A 19,112-nucleotide genomic window follows, 5' to 3' on the forward strand; every position below is an offset into this window, starting at 1 on the left:
AGAAATAAAAATCTCACCACCTCTGTCATGTAACATTATTTTTCAAGTTCTGTAGCACTAAGGACATTTCATCATTAATGACAGCTTTGTGTGACTCGACCCTGCTATTTTTTCCACACATCATTAAGTTTATTATCAAGAGCGCTAGCATTTAACTGATATTAAACAGCAAAAAAGAAAATATCAGGATAAGTGCACATTTGAAACAATAGTACAAATCTTTTCTCAGACAAATAATGACATCATTATATACAGTATGCCACCCTCCCTTCTTTTTTCCATCATGTTTTAGTTTTTTTGTTGTTTTTTTTTGTTTTGTTTTTTTACAATACAAAGCAACTCCATACTGCTGATGCTCTATTGACAATATAGAGGTGACTTTCACTCGAGCTGTTTGTCGATGCACTGCAGAGAATGCTTACCGGATAAAAACGGCTGCAGTGTAAACACCAAGTAAAAGCAAAAGTCCTAACAGATTAGTGATAGTGAAACTGACACCGATAATACATTTGAAAGAGGAAAATTAACTTGGAAAAAAAAAGAGAGAGATAGAGAAAAAAAAAAAACTGTTTCATGACTTGTGTTTCAACTGTTTCTGGAGACATTTTCTAAAAGGTAAAAGTTTCCCATGTGTCACCCACTCTAAGCTGATGGTTGTCAGGAGAAGTTACTCATCACCAACGACTACAGCCAGTCTTGGGTTTAGGAGAAATGAGACAAAGTAACACTGATTATAAAACTAAACTTATGTCTTTTTTTCCCCCAACGTGTTCAAAGCTACTGAATGTCTCCAAAATCCATAATAAAAGATGTGCATGCATCGCAAGACTAGGAAGGTTCACTGATCTCTAGTTTAGAAAAGACCTGGCTCAACCTATGAAATCTTTTCAGTTCCTTTCATTACTTCAGTTACATCCCAGGAAGGAAACAAAGATAGGGGACAAAGTCACACTGGGTCACACTACTTAACTTCTCAACATTTCATTTTTAAAAAAGGTGGTCTGCGTGGAGAACGGCTGTCTTCGACTTTTAAATGGAGCCAAAGTAGCCACTCACAGTCATGAATTGCACTGCTCTACAAAAGTTACTGAATCCATTTCACAGATCAATTGAACCAGGTCATAAGCTACAGGCTTATGTTTGTTGACTGTACAAGGATACAACACCTTCAGTGTTTAAAGGGGACCAGGTGGTAAAAGACGGCAGTTTCCTGGTGGACACCTTTACAATCAACACCCACTCTGTTGAGTTTAGAGGAAGCTCAGAAATGCTCAGCTTTGCCAGTGATGACCCAGAGTAAACTAAATTAGTCGCTTCCGAAAAACAGCTATCTTTAACCATCTGGTCGGTCTCAATGTCTCATTATCCCTGATTTTACATGTCTAGGTTGTGATACTAGCCACAATTAAAGGCACATGTCACACAAAATATGGTAAGGTTTCTCTGAGCATTCACAGCTGTCTAACACCAAAGATATTTTGTCAAGTTTTCTTGAATGACAAACCAGTGTACATTACAAATAAACTCCTGTATCTGTTGTGTCCAATTGGTTTAAAATGGATCCACCCTTCTGTTTAAATTTTATGCTAGTCTAATTAATAAGACTCCTAATGGAAGCAGTTTGTTAAAGGGATAGACTGACATTTTAGGAAACATGCTTACTTGCTATTTGTTTTCAAGCAGAGATGGATTTAGGACTGATACAACTCTCATGTCAATTAAGTATTAAACTAGAGATGGCAGGTAGTTAGCTCAGCTTAGCTTAGCTTAGTTTAGTGTAAAAACAGGAAGATGTAACTTAAAAGACACCGCACCACATCAAGAAATAATTCTGGAACAAAATTTCAGTTTTCACGTAAAATTTACAAAGTTAATTGGAGAGTTTTAATTGTGCTAGCTGTTTCTTTGCTGATCTTTCTTTGTGCAAAAATGTCACTCTATTCCTTTAAGGGCACCACAGAGAGGGAGGCTAAATTTGCAGGCTAACGTTTCTCGATTATTCCTGAATGAGTAATGGGCTACAGGAACAATGAATGACTAGATTAGACCTATGAAATTATCGATTCCACAACATTAGCACAAAGCAACAGTAAAAAACCGATAAAGAAATGCCAGTAAGCCTACAAATACACAGAGAAACCTTTAGAAACCTTTTTTTTTTTTTTTTTTGCTTTGCTTTTTGTTTTACAGTGACTTTCTCACATTTCAAGTTACACTTTTTTCAAAAAATATCCAAACAAATGTTATAATGAATCTCTTTTTCGCAAATCCACATATACTCTCTACACTAGACTGTCTCAGTTACTGCAGTCAGTTGGAATTCAGGATATAATTTGGGTCAACTCATATGTAAATGATCAGTAAAGGCCTTTCATGCCACTTAAACTGTGTATACTTTGATGATGATGATGATGATAATGCCACTATGGATCTTTCCATGCAGAATATTTATGAAGTCACTAAATCTCTGTGGTGTCAACCGAACAGCAGGTTGGAAGACTTCAAGGTGAGAGCTTGAAGTCAACACATGTTGTTTGTTTTGTCTGATCTTCCTTTGATGTCTGAAAACCTGCACTGGTTAGAAAAGTCCCTTTCAGCTATTTGATGACACGATTGTCTAGTCCTCTTGTTGTTTAAAGTCTACGTCAATGAGTCACAGAGCTCTGGCACAAGGCAGACGAGTGAGGAGCGAGACTAGACGATTGAACGCTGTCTTGGTCAAAATGCATTAACAGAATCCGTCTACGTCCTCTCGAAAACTATTCTAAGAAATGCATACTTGGTCACAGAGTCAAGCATCCATGTAGGAATAAACCCATGTACACAATGTCGTAAACATAGAGACAAAGAAAGAACTAGTAGCGGTGTTACACAGGGTTTGATCTGTTAGCCAAAAGGTTTTCAGAAGGGGCCTAATTCATTGGAATGGAGGAGCATAAATTTAAGGCACAAAGATTTCAAAAAGACTCATTATGATCTACAGATGTGGCAGAAAACTGACTGGCAGCCACCGAGTGGCAGCTCTATGACTGTGATGAACTCTTAACACAACCCTCTGTGAACCTGCTCTTATATTTTATCTTAGAGCAGTTTTACTAAACAATGCAGTGACGTTAACATAGTCAGGTGACATAACCAGTCCCTCAGCTTGAAGGCATATCAATGCAATAACGATTGGTGAATACAAAAGGATTATTGTTGTTGATTCATACAGATTTACAACAGTGCACAAGAATTGTACTTGGAAGGACATTTGTTGGGATAGAGGTTAGGATTCAGACGCGCTCTTAAACCCTGACATTTACACAATGTACCAAATACCAAAATAAAACCAGATTAACGAAAAAATAAGAGGGATGGGCCCAGAATAAGTTGGAAAACCAGGAGGAATAAAACTTAAACCAAAGTTTTATTTTATAACTCAACAATTTGTATAACTGGACAATAGTTGGTTTCCTCTGCAGTAATACTGACTGTGAAACCAAAAGTTAAATACAAAGGTTTTCATAAATTAAGGAAAAGATCATGTGATCAGGCAATAAGTGTCCTACATTAGGAAAGGAGTTTGAAAAATCACGGTTGCTACTGTAGGTGTGGGTTGGTCTGGTCATGTGACCAGCTCACCTGACAGGTGAATGATTCATTCTGAAATAGGACAGCAGTTCATCACATTTTGCAACCTGCTTCAGACTCTTACAAGTTGGCATCCTCAGTTACAGTTTGTTTTTTTAAACAGTGCATGTGGATCAAAGTGCCTCAGATTTATGTTTCTCCACTGTTATGTCCTGCATTTTTTTTAAAACTAAATCGAATCCACACAGTCCAATAGTCAAAAAGAATGAGGGGTTTTTACAACTTGTAGGAAACAGGAAGCGAAACACAGACGACATAAACGATGAGACTGGTAAATCATTCACTGCTGAGTAAACCCCAAGTGCCTGGCTATGTGTGTTTCCAATGTAGAAATTATTTGGGTGACACCAAAATACATCCGCCCCTTTTGTAGTTTATTAATTAGGTCTCTCTGGAAATGTACCTGAAAGAGGCTAAATGACCTTCTAAATCACTGTAGTTAGATCATAAAGGCATGAGTCTCCAGTGCTGGATTTAGGAGCTTTAAACAGGCAGAAATAACTCATCATGCCACTTCCTACAATTGTGTTGTTAAATCATCTCAACAATTCAGCTTTTTTCAGTTAAATTAATGGAAGATGTTAAAGGAAGGAAAACAAATTTCATTCTGTCTTCTGAAGTGGTTATAATTCCTCTTTCTTCTTATTTGACTCTTTTTTTCTCATGTGAGCAATTACAAACAGGGCTGTGGCAAAATATTCATCCACACCATTCATGTTGATGGGAGGGGAGTATGTTTGTGGTTAACTCCTCTGTGAGAGATGAGCTTTAGTCAAATCCCTCTTCTTCTTTTCCTTTTGTCCAAAAAAGTACGGATTATTATATTTGCCAGCCCTCAGAAGAAAGCACGTAATATACCGGTCAAAGAGAGACCAGACCAGACCAGACCAGACCAGACGACGGCAGATGGCCTCTGGTGTACGACTTCACTATGGAAACCTCCCATGCTGATGAAATATGTGTATTCATGTGTTTGACAAAGACAGAGAAAGAAAAAAGCGAGAGCGACTGAGACTCTTTGCAATGGTTTATGACCAGTTGCCGGTGTGTTGGTGTGTGTGTCTAAGTGAGAAGGTCCTCCAGTGGTGTATTTACGACACTCCGTTCACCAGCGGAGGAGCGTCCTGTTTGTCCTTCTTCATCCCTCGGTCTCTGATGGGTCTCTGATGATGATGACGGGCCGAGCCATCTCCGCTGGAGCCAACGCCACCCTGTGAAGAGGACAGCCCCGCTCCTCCTCCTCCTCCTCCTCCTCCTCCTCCTCCTCCTCCTCGTCCCCCTGACGAGTGCTGCACGCTGCGCTCGTTGTTACCGTCCACACGGATCTGTGAGAGAAGAGTGTAGTCAGATTCCACAATCCACAGGTTCAAACTGAGTATAATATCAATACTGAACCTCGTCCACCTTAATTATTGTTCGTGTTTGATGCAAGCGTGTAAACGTACATTGCTACAGAATGTGGAGAAATCGCCACAGCTCTTTGGTTACCAGGCTAGGGCCAACTAAGAATCATCACTTGAAATACCCCTTATCCCACCAAAATTAGTGTGTGTACAGTATTTCACCTGCAGGTTAACCCACAAATAAAATAAAGTCAATTGACTTCTTTTTCACTGCCAGTCAAGTTTGTCTTTCTGTTTCAGACACAGTAGCTGTACAGCACAGTAGCTGTACAGCACAGTAGGTTTAACAGCTTGTGAAAACTGAGCAATTAATCAAATCTTACTCTCGTTCTTGACTTCATCAGCTTCAAGATCAAACCATTGATAAGCCGCACACTGTTACACACAACACACAGACACTTTGAACTGAGTGACGATCGCAGGGACAACTAATCATTCAAAAGTGTGACTAAGTCTTTTCAAGGAAAGAAAGAATCAGAGGCAATCTAATGACACATCAGTGAAAGGTCATCACACGGAAAAATAAACAGTTTCCAACCGACCATCTTCCATTGTTATATATATATATATATACACACACACACACACACATACATGAAGAAAAAATAAAAAGTCAGTAGAGACCAGGTCCTGTTGGGCTGCTATCCTGCACTCGGATATCTTTAGCTTGTATTGTGTATATGAACAGAATGCTCTTTGTTTTGAAATCTTTCTCTCTTCTGCTTCTTAAAGTTAATCGAACGCAATATGCACCATCTCTGTTTTGCAAAGGCTGCAGATAGGAATGCACATGATTAACCGTTTAACCTTTAACAGATAATAATAACTTTGACCGATTAATACTATTAATATCTGTTAACCTTTTTTTATTAGCTCCAGACTAACTTTATTTACCAGGAGCACAGTGACCCCCTAACTCCAAATTTTAGGAGCGCCACTGCAAACCGACTGATGTATATCAAAGCAAATATTCACATTTTCTTTTCATTCATGATCCTCACACACCTTGGCCTGACACCTGTAATGGCAGATTCCAGATTCTTTGAGTCGCCCCTTCCATGTTTCACCAAAAACAAACAGCCAATTTAGCTACTGTCGTGTTGACACGTGTAGACTACACTGGAGGACTGAGAGTATGTGCCAGTTATGCAGCGCAGTTCCCATGAGGGACGTCTGCATGTCCGTCACCTGTAAAAAAAGGATGGCGCTGTGCTCTCCAGCCGGCTCATCTGTCACTCACCTGCAGCTGACCGAGCTGTCAGAGGAGCTCTGCTTTTCTTCTCTCTGTAGCCTAGTGTTTGGCTGCACTTTGTACAAAAAGAGTAGCCTAGAAATCTAGCTGCACCCTAGCGGCAGCAAATATATTTGCTCCGTAGGTGGGTCTAGAAACGAGCCATAGGAACTTTTTGAGTCTCGAACACCGTTTGTGTTCACCAATCACAGCGCTCTATCTGTTTAGAGAGTCGTTGGGCGGGCTTAACGCCATGACGACATACATTTTAATTGGCTTGTCAGGCTAACATCATCCTGCTCTTTGCTCTGATTGGTCGTAGCGCTACCCTATTGCGTGCAGAGGCAGTTTGAAAGACATTCTTCATCCCGCCCCCTGGATTGAGCCGAGGTCTACCGGTCGTTGCCAGACTAGACATTTTAATGATATAGTCTGGCTTGTCAGGCTACAAAAAGAGTTCAACATGTGAAGCTCTAACATCCATCTAGGGCTGCAGCTATCGATTATTTTTGTAATCGATTAATCTAGCACTTTATCGATCGATTAATCGGATAATTCTTTTTTGCGTTTTTTAACAACCAATACAACAAAAATGATGTGGCTTCAAATGATCAAGCTTTTGGCTTTTTTATTGGCTCCAAAAAGCTCATTTATTGCAAGTGCAATAAGTAGGTAACAACACAGTTAACTTACTGTAAATTTAAACATACAACATTACAAATAAGGATTGCACATTTGCTCCGTCTGAAAATTACCTGAGGCCAAAGAATATAAAATATCAAGCCAAACAGATTAACAATATAAAATGTATATATAAGGGGCGGTGCGTGGCGCAGTGGGTAGAGCGGCCGCCCCATGTAGAGGCTACAGTCCTCGCCGCAGGCGTCCCCAGTTCGAATCCCGCGTCGGGCAGACCTTTCCTGCGTGTCATTCCCCCTCTCTCTGCCTCCCCATTTCCTGTCTATCTCTACTGTCATCACTATCAAATAAAGGCAAAAAGCCGAAAAATATAAAAAAAAATAAAATAAAATAAAAAAATGTATATATAAAAAAAATAAAGTCAAGACTTGGCATAAAAAAAAAGATGTTTTCTATCAAAATTCTGATTAAAAATTGGGTCAGGTCGGACCACGGGCTTCTTTATTTATTTATTTTGCGGTGGTCCAGCCGAGAATTAATGCTCGTGAGTCCAGCTGCATCAGGTCCAGGCTTTAACACTTGCTGATCGGACCGGGTCGGGTCTTTGAGAACCATAGCATCTTAGAAACTGCTCAAACGGGCTTTAAGAGACGTATTCACAGGAACCTGTCCAGCACAGGAGATCAGAGGTTTTTTTTCTTTTTTTGAGAAGTTACGGTAGGTTTACATATGACGGTCTGGGAGACGCTGTGGAGGGGGGGGGGTCACAGGTGCCGGCGCCGCTGCAGTAGACACACTACACCTTGTTCTCTTCCTATGTAAGTATGTAATGATCCCAAACTTTAGATTATCTCTGCCGTTTACGGACATCCCGACTCTCCGCCATTGCGCGCTCGTGGTGTGTTTCCTTAACAACGGTCCGTGTGGAACAATATCCCTGCGCGTCATAGGAATATAACGAAGCTTCGAGGCAGAGTTGTTGCCTTGAGCTATTTTTTGTAATCGAGTTAATCGAGTAACTCGATGAATCGTTTCAGCCCTACATCCATCTGAGCACCGTCAGCTGAGCGCAAGCTCAATGGATGTGGAGCTGCACAGTTGTAGCGGCGTGTGCATTTTATAGCGGCAAGAAAAAAAAGAAAAAAACACACATCATCGATCGTCTTTTCAATTGAGGCTCATGTTGCTGATCAGCACAAGCCTAATCACAGACATTCAATAGAGCATTATAATCTTATCAGTTTATCAGTATCAACGGTTATTAATTGGTTAACAAGCGTTCACTTCTGTTTGTGAACCTTTACACAGGTGCCGTGTTTACAACAGTGCTGATTGGAGCCTATTGAAGCAGAATGTAAACCCAGGTCTACTGCACAGTCATTTGACCCATGTGTGAGTGCTGATTGAACCTTTTTCATTCCTGACAAAAGCCCAGCTTTGGCTTGTCTTGACAGGGCTTTGACAAATGGCAAAAATGGGTTTCAGAGTGTGTGTGTTTTACCTGTAGGGTGTCTTCCTGCCCTCTGGTCTTGAGGTCTCTGACATGACGAGGTCTGGGCTCGCTCCACTGCATGTCGTCACCTACACCAAGACAAAAGGAAACAGGGTCTCAACTTACTGGTTTCATCCTTGTTCACATCAAGTAACTTATTCATTCCACAATCCAAAATGATATCACTGTTGTGCAGCCATGACCTTCACTTTGCAATTACCTTCACACCCATTTATGGGTGTCATACTTAGATTTATGACCAGGAAGATTCATTTTATGGCTCCGTGCTGCAGGTATTATGTTTAGATTATTATGATCGTCGGTCTCTCTGTCCCATTATTGTAAGGTTACGAATTATTCTTCAATTTTCTTTTAATACAAATGTTCACCTCAACTCAATGATGGACTGATAAGACTTTAGTAAAAAGGTCAAAGGTCACTTTTACCTCACAGATCACATGTTTGGCTTTAATTCAAGAGTTCACTCACTAATTAACTGGCTGGTTGGTGGAGGCAGACAACTGGCAAGGCAGCAATTCTAGTTTCTATAACAAATATGGATCTCAAAAAGCAAGCACTCATAATGAGAATTTATTAACAAAGGCAGTCCGCAGAGATCTCATTAAATGATTCACATATATTCTTCAGGCTATGATGTGAGGAAATGCACCTATTTATTTCCATTCACATCACCAATTTACTTCTCTTGCCGTTTATACCACTTAAGTAAAGATAATCTCAATTCATTATCTTCAAAATTAGTTTCATCTTTAGTCAAACTAAGGAAAATGAATAGGTAAACAGTTTCATAACTGATTAGGAAAAAGTTCATCAGACATTTCCACTGGAAAAAATGAACCTGACAATGAATTCCCCATAAAGAGCTGCTAAGAACCCTGGTGCAAACGGATCAATGACGGTCAATGATAATTACCACCCACCTTTGTACCCTCCTCCTCCTCTTCCTCTCCCCCCTCGTCCCCTCGGTCCTCCGCCTCCTGCTCTCTTCCTCCCATCTGTCCGTCTGGGCAGGGTTCCGCCTCCTGTCATCAGCTCCTCGGTGGGGGCCAGCGACCAATCGCTGAGTTCCTCTCTGTGGTCTGACTCAGTCTCTGAAGCGTTGGATGCCTCTGAGTTGGTGCCTGTGGGACAGAGTACACAAGTCAAACCTCATTAAACCGCCTCAGAAATAGACAACATGTTATTAACCTGTGATTAATCGTTTAATTATATTATAATGTCGTTGCCTGGGGTACAGACTCTCCATTCAGTGCTTTCAGTCTTGTACTGTAGCTGCATGTACCTTCCATTAAAGTGTCAAATCTAAACATTTATTTTACTCTGAAATGGATAAACCCATTCATCAAATACGGCTGAAAATAACCTCAGTAGATGCCAGAGAGCCAGCTCTTTTGCTTAGTCACTGTGCCTTTCACATCCACACCTGAGAGAACTTAGAGCTCACAGTGGGAGGCAAACACTTGAACCTGTGATGAGAACTCCTCCTCAGTGCTCCAGTTTTCCTTTTATGTTTGCAGGAGCAGTAATTTCCAAAATGATGTTTTCATTGATTCAAATGAGTTTTCATGAATTCACTTAATGTTTATCAAGATATAATTATTTTTTTCATACCTGAGGTGAAAGCTGCACCTCCTCCTCTTCGCCCTCGTCCGCCTCTTCCTCCCCCTCCGGTGTAGGGCTTCCCTCCTCCACCTCCTCCTCTCCCCATGCCCAGGCCCATACCGTTATCGAACACATAAGTTTTGTCTTTAGGGTTTCGAGGTCCGGTCCCTGATCCGCCACCACCTCCTCCTATCTGTCTCAGCTGCTCGTCAATCTGGAGACGCTCTAGACGGAGCTGATCCACTTCCTGTGGAAATGCATGATGAGAAAAAAACTATGTTTATACAGGTTTAGGTCATACTTTTAGCTTTTCTACAGCCTTCAGGTTTATTGATACCCTGTGACTCCTGTCTGCTAGTTCTGAACCCAAAAGTAAGTTACCTCAGGGGTTGTTATTTTATTAACAAACCGTCCCTAGACATTTAATCAGATTAACTCCAAATTTGGTCAGTGCAACTTGCAGACCTTTTTAATGCTAATGCTACATTCTCAAGCCAAACAGCGTCGTTGAATGCCATGTCTGTGCAGTGAATTTTGTTGCTTTTCTTTAAAAGAAGAATGACATTTTTCACAATTCTCTTGCAAAACTCTGAGGCTCAACACTGCTTCCAGCTTTAACTCTTACTGTTTTAGAGCAGGGACAGGGTAGAAGTTAAAACGTTGTTAAAGATACAACTACTTAAAGCAGATATCAGTGGCACGGCCGTTTCGGCTAATGCTGTGTTCAAGGCAGGCTTTTGAAACCGTAAGTTACAGCTTCAAGTCACAACTACGACTTGGTAGCGTTCCAGGTAACCCGTAGCTCGTGTTTTTACCGTCCTGTTGTCTGTGAAAGTTCCCTATAACGGCCACTCGTAACTTCCGACCCGTGAACTCGTACCAGATCGAACTGGTATGACTTCACAGGAAGGAAAAACACAAAGTACGAGTTTCCTTGAACGCACCATGAGTTAGCAGCCCCCGCCCATGTCAGGCATCAATTGGTCCTCGTGCTACGTCACCACATTCACGCGCATCCCTTGGCTGCACACACAGCCCTTCATGCCGTTCTCTCCCCTCATTGGATAACACTTGTATCCCACAAGGAAAATTTTCTCCTCGGGTTACAGCAGAGCAGAGTGACGGAGAGACTCGTGTTTAGGCTGAAATACTTCATGTAAGTGATTGCTGACGGAAAATAGGACTATTTAGGACTTATATTAACAAAAACATTCCACTGATATCTGCTTTAAACAACAAACCTTTAGGTAGTTGAGATGGTAGTCCAGCAGCACTGTAGCATTTGAGATGCTTTCCTTGGTCCCCACAAATACAAATGGCACCATTCCCTGTGAGAGAGGTGTGGAGCATAGAAGGAGGTGATCAGACACGGTCACTCGTTCATTTATATTTATTATTAGTTGTTTAATATTGAACCAGTGTTCCTTTCTTCCTCGCTGACCTCGTCTGCCGCTGCTGCCGCTGCCGCTGCCACTGCGGGCTTCTTGTCGTTTTCAGGCTCAATTCGAACCCGCACCACACCGGACTTATCCACCACTTCCTGGATCAGTTTACCATTCTTGCCAATCACCTTCCCTGTGAGAGCAAAAGCGTCATCAGTGTCAGTGTGACGGCACAAAGGGTAGAGTTATCTGTCTAATGCTCAACTAAATCGAAGTCGCCACATAGATACTGTTTCAGCTGAGTGATTTTCTCACCTACTAAGTTCCGGGGAACTTTGATGACATCTTCAGAGAACTCCAGGAAACTCCTGGCCATACGGACAGCTTCCTGGTCCTTAGACAAACAACCGCAGAGCAAACATGCTGTATTGTGTCGCTTCATTTCCTCACTGAGGCTTAATACTTTTTCCAGACAATCAAGTATGTACACATGAGTTTAAATGTCACCGCACTCCTGACATTCTAGTAAATCCAGAGATAAGACAGATAAACAGTGCAGCTACAATCAACGTGTCAGTTCATCAGTGTATCAGTGAAGCCCTCCTACCTCTCCGTATATGTGAAAGGTGCATGTTTCTTCATCCAGGTCTATGTTAGTGACCCCGGGGACTTTACGAGCTTGTTGGATGTTGGCCCCGTGAGTCCCAATGGCGAGACCCATTAGATCATCGCGAACTGCAAACTGTTCATGAAACCGCGATGCCAGCTGTCTGGAACTCTGCGCAAAACAAGCACACGCAAAAAGTTCATCAGTGGCACCGCTGGGTTAGCAGGAATTTAGTGACTCTTTGTTGACATCTTTTTGAATAAATCTGAAATACATGTTTACCTCCAGTTGCCTGCTGGCCTCTTCGTTCCTCAGCATGAGAGACAGTTTGGTGCGGAGGCTCCTGAAGTGCATGTCACTCATCATGTTTGCCCTCTTCGTTGTGACCTCATTCACTGACTGTAGAAAAACAATCGAGACCTATTTCACACCAGCATCTGAATGTGGAATAAAAGTGATGGAGGCCATCTGCAAAATGTGATGTTCTTGAAAGAAATACACAGGGTCACACACACTTGGAATAAGCAGAGAAAATGTAACTTTCTATACACAGAGAATGTAAAGGGATGGACTGAAGACTTTTTTCTTGCGTTCTTAAAGAATAAGGTTTTCAGTTTTATACCAGTATGACCAGCTGCTTTTTCTCAGAGTCATAGGTGATGCTGAACGCTCCCACAGCCTTCTTGAAGTCTTTGTGTGCCGACTCTTTGGAGCACCTGCCAAAAGAGAGTTATAAAAATTCATATCCTGTTCATTCATGACCCAAATGATTTAGTAATAATTACCAATTATTCAGGGACAAATGTGCGCAACTGCACATACCTGCAATTCATCACAGATTAGTGCTAGCCTTATAATGAGGTAATCTTTAGTCTTTTCACAGTGTAATACAAAAATGTCTATGTGTAGCCCAATCACTGCCATTTATTATAAATGGCTTATGTCGTTTAATGGCTGCAGGGTTTACTCAGTGAAATCCAGAAACAATGCAGCTTACACTATCTTAAATTGTTGCTACTTATTTGGATTTGGATTGATTGAACATACTAATAGTGTTGCCCTTTTAGCTTTCGCACTTTGCCACAGCATAACACCTGTGTTTCCCTGGCAGGTACAATTCAGCAAGTGTAGTTTAGAAGTTCTATGCTGTAAGTAATATACGAGTACACAAGTGTTTAAATTCACAACCTTACTGTAGAGTTGGTGGTACAACAGTGATTATTGACTGTACAGTTGTCCACTGATGTAATAGTTCCATGATCAAATGTTGCTGTTACCATCACACTCTCGGATGCATCTGGTGTAAAGAAAGGATTCGTGTGTCAAACTTACATCTGCCGTAGATCCTCAGGCACATCCAGTCTGATCTTGATGAAGGTGGTTTTTGTAGCTGGTTTATTGGGGTTGACTGGTCGTAACCTCTCCAGTGTCACTATCTCATTTAATGTAGCGTCACAAGCGGCGTACTCTATTACATAGAACTGGGGACACAGACAAACAAACAGCATCAGCAGGATTCAGTTATGTGCATTATAATGAGCAAAATATGCAACAGTAGGTATGAAAAAAAATCCAAACCCACACATAAAATAAAAATATCAGTCTTAATTGGCTAATTAATAAAAAAAAATCTCTAAAGTGAATGTGGGTAAGAGAGAGAGGGAAGCGAGAAAGGAAGAGACCTATAGATATAAAAAATCAGTGACTGAGACAAGGTGTAAAATGAAGACAGATTAAAAAAAATCGGAAATAGACATTTAGTATTGAAATATCTTGTTTAAACATTTTCTAAAAACTCTTGGGCTTAGTAGGACACTGACCATTAAAGCAGCACTCAAAGAAATCAGGTATGACAACAATGCATCTGACAGGGCTGTATAAAGCCCTCATTCTGAAGAAAACTGCAGCAGTAAAGTATGAATGATTATAAATAGATTACCAGTGACTGTTGCCATGCTGCCTGGTAATGTTAGGAACTAGCAGATAACAGTGCACATATTCTGAGTGTTAATGAGCCTTAAAGAAAATGTGTGCTGAGCCGTACCTCTCCTTTGACCATGCGCACCTTGGCCATCCACCATCCACATGGCTCCTTGTCATTAGCCCTGGAATATACCTGACAACACACACACACACACACACTGATTCCTCCAAATTTTCCAACCGTTACACAAAATTGAGACAATTAAAGGAATCTGACACAGATACAATAAATAAAGTAAATGCAGAAGACAATGGTAATAATAATAGTGGCTTAGGTTTATATAGGGCTTTCCATGATACTCAAAGCACTTTACACAAACCATTATTCTTTCATACCACATTCATACTGGTGGTGGTAAGCTACGTCTGCAGCCACAGCTGACCAGGGGTAATTTGAACCTTATTGAGAACTTCTCCCAAATGATCAATGTCAAAATATTAAATGATTGATTGAGGACATAAAATCATAAATTATCTGCACCATCTTACCAACTGCAGGTGGTTTTGTAAAAACTACAAAACAATGAGCTTAAAATATGTATTGCGGTCTGTCTTTCACACTCTAACTATACCAACTTTGATCTAGTTAGCCATCTTTGGTAGTTGTTTTAACATAAGTCAACATTTGTGAAAGCACTGAATCAGTCTCACCTCAACCTCATCACTCTCATTTATCTCCTTGCAGAACCCAGTTGGAGGAGGAAACCGCACATCCGCGAATGGGATTTGACGCTCTGGCTGCCAACTAGGACAGAAAAATAAAGCAAAACTTTGTGTGAACCTCATCATTGACAAATATTACACATATATTTGGTTGTGCATGTGCACTACTCACTTATTTTCAAATGCAACAGTGACTGATCCCTCGTGAACATCCTTCACAAAGGCCTAGAAGAATGACAGAGGGTGGGAACAAAAGTAAGAACACACAGGGCTTTACATACATGTACATATAAAAGTGCATTTAATGCCCAAAGATATTAGCAACTAAAGAGGCCAAATTGTTTTCTTTATGGACTTTGGGTTCAAGTCTGGTTTGGCTCTCTCTCCCTCTGGTTGTACACACAGTCTGCATCCATGTGTGTCAAGTACTGCAAGTAGGACATGCGATGCCTAGGAGGAAAAGAGAGATAGAGAGGCTAACCTAGCCTATGGGAAGCGGATGAAATGAAGCAAAAATTTCCAAAAGGAGAGCTCCTAAAAATCCCTTAAGACATAGGGAAAGCTGTTTAACTGTGCTAACGTTACAACCTACTTGACCCATTATCACGCTGCAAACCCGTAAGCATAGCTCCTCGCGGATTTATGACTGTTTGACTGCTCGTCACTTTTAGCAACAAAGTTCTGGAGTTGAAAGCCTCCTTTACCTGGACGAAAGGCTGTGAGAGTATCATGAGCTGCTTCTGTGTCATGACTCATGTGCAGGCAGTTTAGCTGCAAAGTGTTTTCAGTACAAGCTCACAACCATGAGCTTTATTCAAGCAGTGCTGCTGTGGTAATGACAACATCCTACCACCAAAACCTTCAACTGATCTAGGCTACTGCATGATTAGCAGAATATTACTGCATTTTGCATATGAATGCAGTCATGGTATTTAACATATTAATTAATGACTTTTTTTTTTTTTTTACATTATTGTGATGCTTAAAACATAATTTTCCATAAATGACCAACAGCTCATTTATCTCTAGCGCTTATATTTAGAAGACTCATGTAGTTGATTGATCATTTAACTTTAGATTTCAAATTCTATTTTTCTTTAAAAGCAAATAACTAAACCTCTAAACAAGCATGTGATCAGCAACAAGCCTGCAACCTATTTAGCTCGATTAAACCCAGTACAGGTACCAAATTTAGCTTGGTATTCCAGGATACAGGCTGACATCAAAGTCCACTTTCACACCAGATCGGTACAGAACCGGTGTGGCTTAGTGATGGACATTGACACATCTGCTTGGGATCAACTGGATGATTTATACTTGTGAGTAGGCCCAGCTAAAAAAAAACATTGATTTAATCTCCATATCCAGTGGTATTTTTGTAAAATTCTTTTGAAGAGGGCTATTAACATTCCCATAGATAGAAGTCTGAAAATGATGTAAGGCATATGGAATTTTTAAAACTAGGTTACAGTATCACTGATCCAGATGTGTGTAATCCTTGCCCACATCTCTGTATGAATTTGTGTTGACCTATAATCATGATTTTTCAATGAAGATTTTAATGATAACAACGTGCGCAATCAAAGCTGCAGGACATCAACCACTTGTAGCATCTGCAAAATGCTGCCACTAACTTGACAAGGAAAGCCCATAGAGGACTCTTTTCTAAATTCAGGAATACGCATAAGTAAATGACTCATTTATTAATGAATTGAAAACACTTCAGCTAACACTTACTACAGCATGAGGAGTCGGTATAAAAGGTAACAGCTGAGTGCAGTAGCAGGAAAGTTTGCTGACCCACTCAAAGTATATTGTATTACAATGCAGACTGCTTTCAGAAGGCTGTACTGCACATTCATCATATTCATGAGTATGCATATGTTATAATAGTTTAGCAGCAGAAAAGCCCCCACTTCTAGAGAGATGACAAGAAGAGTGAATAATAACAATCCAGTCTCATTTACTCGACAACCAAATTAGTGAAGCTCCTGCTATCAACCTAAGGTCGTCAGGTATAGGCTGGTGCCAGTACAACTTTGACCAACTTTCTTCCCTTTGCACAACCACATTTACTTGATGGCTGTGATGTGATGTGTATTTTGAAGACTAAAGCTTTGAAATCGAGAGCTGGGTTCATATTAAAATGGTGGGAGTTGTTTTTATTTCCTCCAATATTTTCTGTCTATCTCCTTCTTGCTTTTTTGTCTCTCCACCTTCACAACCTTAGACAGCAAGCTTTTCATCCCACACCGACCAAACCATGTTATGTTTATAGCCTGAGGAACTTCAGTGCTCATTCTGTCACCGACAAAGGCAGGCCATGGGATCAACACCTGAATATCAACATTTGCCAAAGTGTCTATGAGCAAACCTATAGCAGTCCGATAAGCCAGCATTAAAAAAGACACACCCCTAATTCACCCTCCTCAGTTTATGACCCAAATGTTCTACAGATTCACGTTCAACTTACTTGTTGACTCTTCACTCTATGATAACCCTCAATATTTCAATAGCCTCGATAGAGCACAAATTAAATAAAAAAGTAGATCATTCATAACGACACCCATTTTTCCCTGCTGTTCATATGAATCAAATCAAGTTTTAAAAAAGCACACACCATTGTCCAATCTTTAGCACTTGTGTTATGTGCAGCCAGCTGCCCACCACACTGCCCATCACATCCCAGGTAACACAGACGTCTAACATCTTCATCATTAACACAGCTTATCCGGTATGCGACGACATTATCACCAATAAGTCAGTCATTCAGCTCGCAGCACCGAGGTTACAGCAGCCGAGCCTTAGCTTTGTTTACAGACTGCAGGTCCCGGTGGAGGCTGGACGGAACCAATCAGGCCCGCACACACTAAGGCGATTCCTGGTTAGTTAGCCCAACGCCTGTGCGTTATGTCGTAAGTGAGATAACAGAGCTCAACATAAGTCATTTGCTTACCTTATAAAAGGCCCCACTTGTTCCCCTCACTTCCACGACTAGTTCATCCATGACGCAAGTTACTACAGCTCGCCAGCTAGCTAACCACCGTTAGCGACGTTAGCAGCTAGCTAGCTAGCTGGCTGGCTAGCCTGACGCTAGCCCAGGCAGAGTTTGCTACCGCTGGCTTCGCAAGCTAGCCCAAATAGCCTGCCAGCTGGATGCAAGGAGAGGCCACGATATATGTATGTGACCGTAATGTTGTGTCCCGTTTTATACTGTCTATGAATCTTATTTTTTCTTTCCTTCCGGTTTGCACCTCCGAATGTAAAACAAATCAAAGGCGACCCATGTAGCTAGCCAGGTTAGCTGGTGGCTGCTAGTTATGTTAATGTTGTGTGATTAGTGGTGGAGCAGCAGCTACTGCTGGTCGCATCTCTCCATGTGACGTCTCTCCGCTCTCTTCCTCTGCTGAACGCTCACGCTGCCCACTCAACACGCGTATTGCTGCTGCTCTCCACAGGTGATAAATGGGAATGCCGATTTCACACAGCCCGGACAATTCATCTGATAATAATAATAAATAAATAAAAAAGCATGGCCTAGGCTATATCCTGGAGTGAACGTCATTCAACTTGCCATAAGACAGATAGGAAGGGATATGATGATACAACAGCATCTTTATCCGCAAGTATTCTGGGCGTGACTCTTTCTATTGACTATCTCGATCCCTTGTTTAATTTCACAGTTCACAAAAATCAAGAAAGCCATTAGTCTATTTATTTGAATGATAATTGGATTGGACCACTGGACCCTATTTGGCTGCTCATTCCATAGCATAGTTTCAGAACCTAGGACAGCGACCACCTAACATTGGTTAGGCTATTTCTCACATCTGCCTCAGGTAAGACATTTGTAGGCTACTTGCCACTACTGTTATGCCTATTAACAACTAGTATTTGTAGCTAGTATAATTCATATTGGAATAGTTTCTCCTCAGACTGACATCCATCCATTAGCTATAGGCTACTGGCTTCTTGGTAGGCCTACAGGGTCACTGCAGGCTTGAGCCCAGCTGATACTGGGCGAAGGTAGGGAACACCCTCGGGACAGCCCTTGTACAATTTCATTTATACCTTTGGACACTTAGGCCTAAATGTCACAACCTAGTGCATGTGTTAGGACTGTGAGAAGAAGTTGGAGAACCTGGGGGGGCAAAGACACAGGTAGAACATACTCCACACAGAAAGGCCCAAGGCGTCCAAATTCAGAGCCTTTTTGCTGTGAGGCAGTAGTAGTGGTAAACTGTAGCCCACACCTCTTCACTGTTACATAATTTGGTCAACAACTTTTTGTATTTAAATGTCTTGATAGCTGACTTGCTGGAGCACATTATCAACTTGATTGCTGAAGCTGTTTTTATTCTTTATTTATTTATTTATTTATTTATTTAACGCTGACAGAGCCATTTAGAGCCATTTTGGCTGTTGTTCTTAGATCTGTAGATCAAGGGGTGAATCA

The 19,112-nt window shown here is 41.1% G+C and overlaps 1 protein-coding gene across 1 annotated transcript; it reads right to left on the reverse strand.

Annotated features, from left to right (window-relative positions):
- Window positions 1–764: 764 nt before the first annotated feature.
- On the reverse strand, window positions 765–18,123 carry fmr1 (fragile X messenger ribonucleoprotein 1). Its single transcript, XM_085788518.1, has 15 exons — window positions 17,613–18,123; window positions 14,829–14,881; window positions 14,645–14,738; window positions 14,055–14,126; window positions 13,343–13,491; window positions 12,633–12,726; window positions 12,293–12,409; window positions 12,011–12,181; window positions 11,719–11,797; window positions 11,463–11,596; window positions 11,263–11,349; window positions 10,031–10,268; window positions 9,340–9,540; window positions 8,408–8,487; window positions 765–4,958 (listed from the first exon to the last, which is right to left on the reverse strand). Exons 1-15 carry the CDS (start codon window positions 17,661–17,663, stop codon window positions 4,725–4,727), a joined length of 1,854 nt encoding a protein of 617 aa, XP_085644644.1. The 5' UTR covers window positions 17,664–18,123; the 3' UTR covers window positions 765–4,724.
- Window positions 18,124–19,112: the final 989 nt, after the last annotated feature.

The sequence above is a fragment of the Trachurus japonicus genome, chromosome 10 (assembly GCF_045865225.1).
Source record: "Trachurus japonicus isolate A0001 chromosome 10, Traja_1.0".
NCBI classification, from domain to species: Eukaryota; Metazoa; Chordata; class Actinopteri; order Carangiformes; family Carangidae; genus Trachurus; species Trachurus japonicus.

What these genes read in the sequence shown, in the direction of transcription:
- fmr1 (XM_085788518.1), bottom strand. Translation starts at nt 17,663, where the DNA reads ATGGATGAACTAGTCGTGGAAGTGAGGGGAACAAGTGGGGCCTTTTAT. An exon ending in ATGAGAGTGATGAGGTTGAG is followed by an intron (nt 14,127 to 14,644) that starts GTGAGACTGATT and finishes GTGTGTTGTCAG; the next exon opens with GTATATTCCAGGGCTAATGA. An exon ending in AGGTGCAGCTTTCACCTCAG is followed by an intron (nt 9,541 to 10,030) that starts GTATGAAAAAAA and finishes TCTGTCCCACAG; the next exon opens with GCACCAACTCAGAGGCATCC.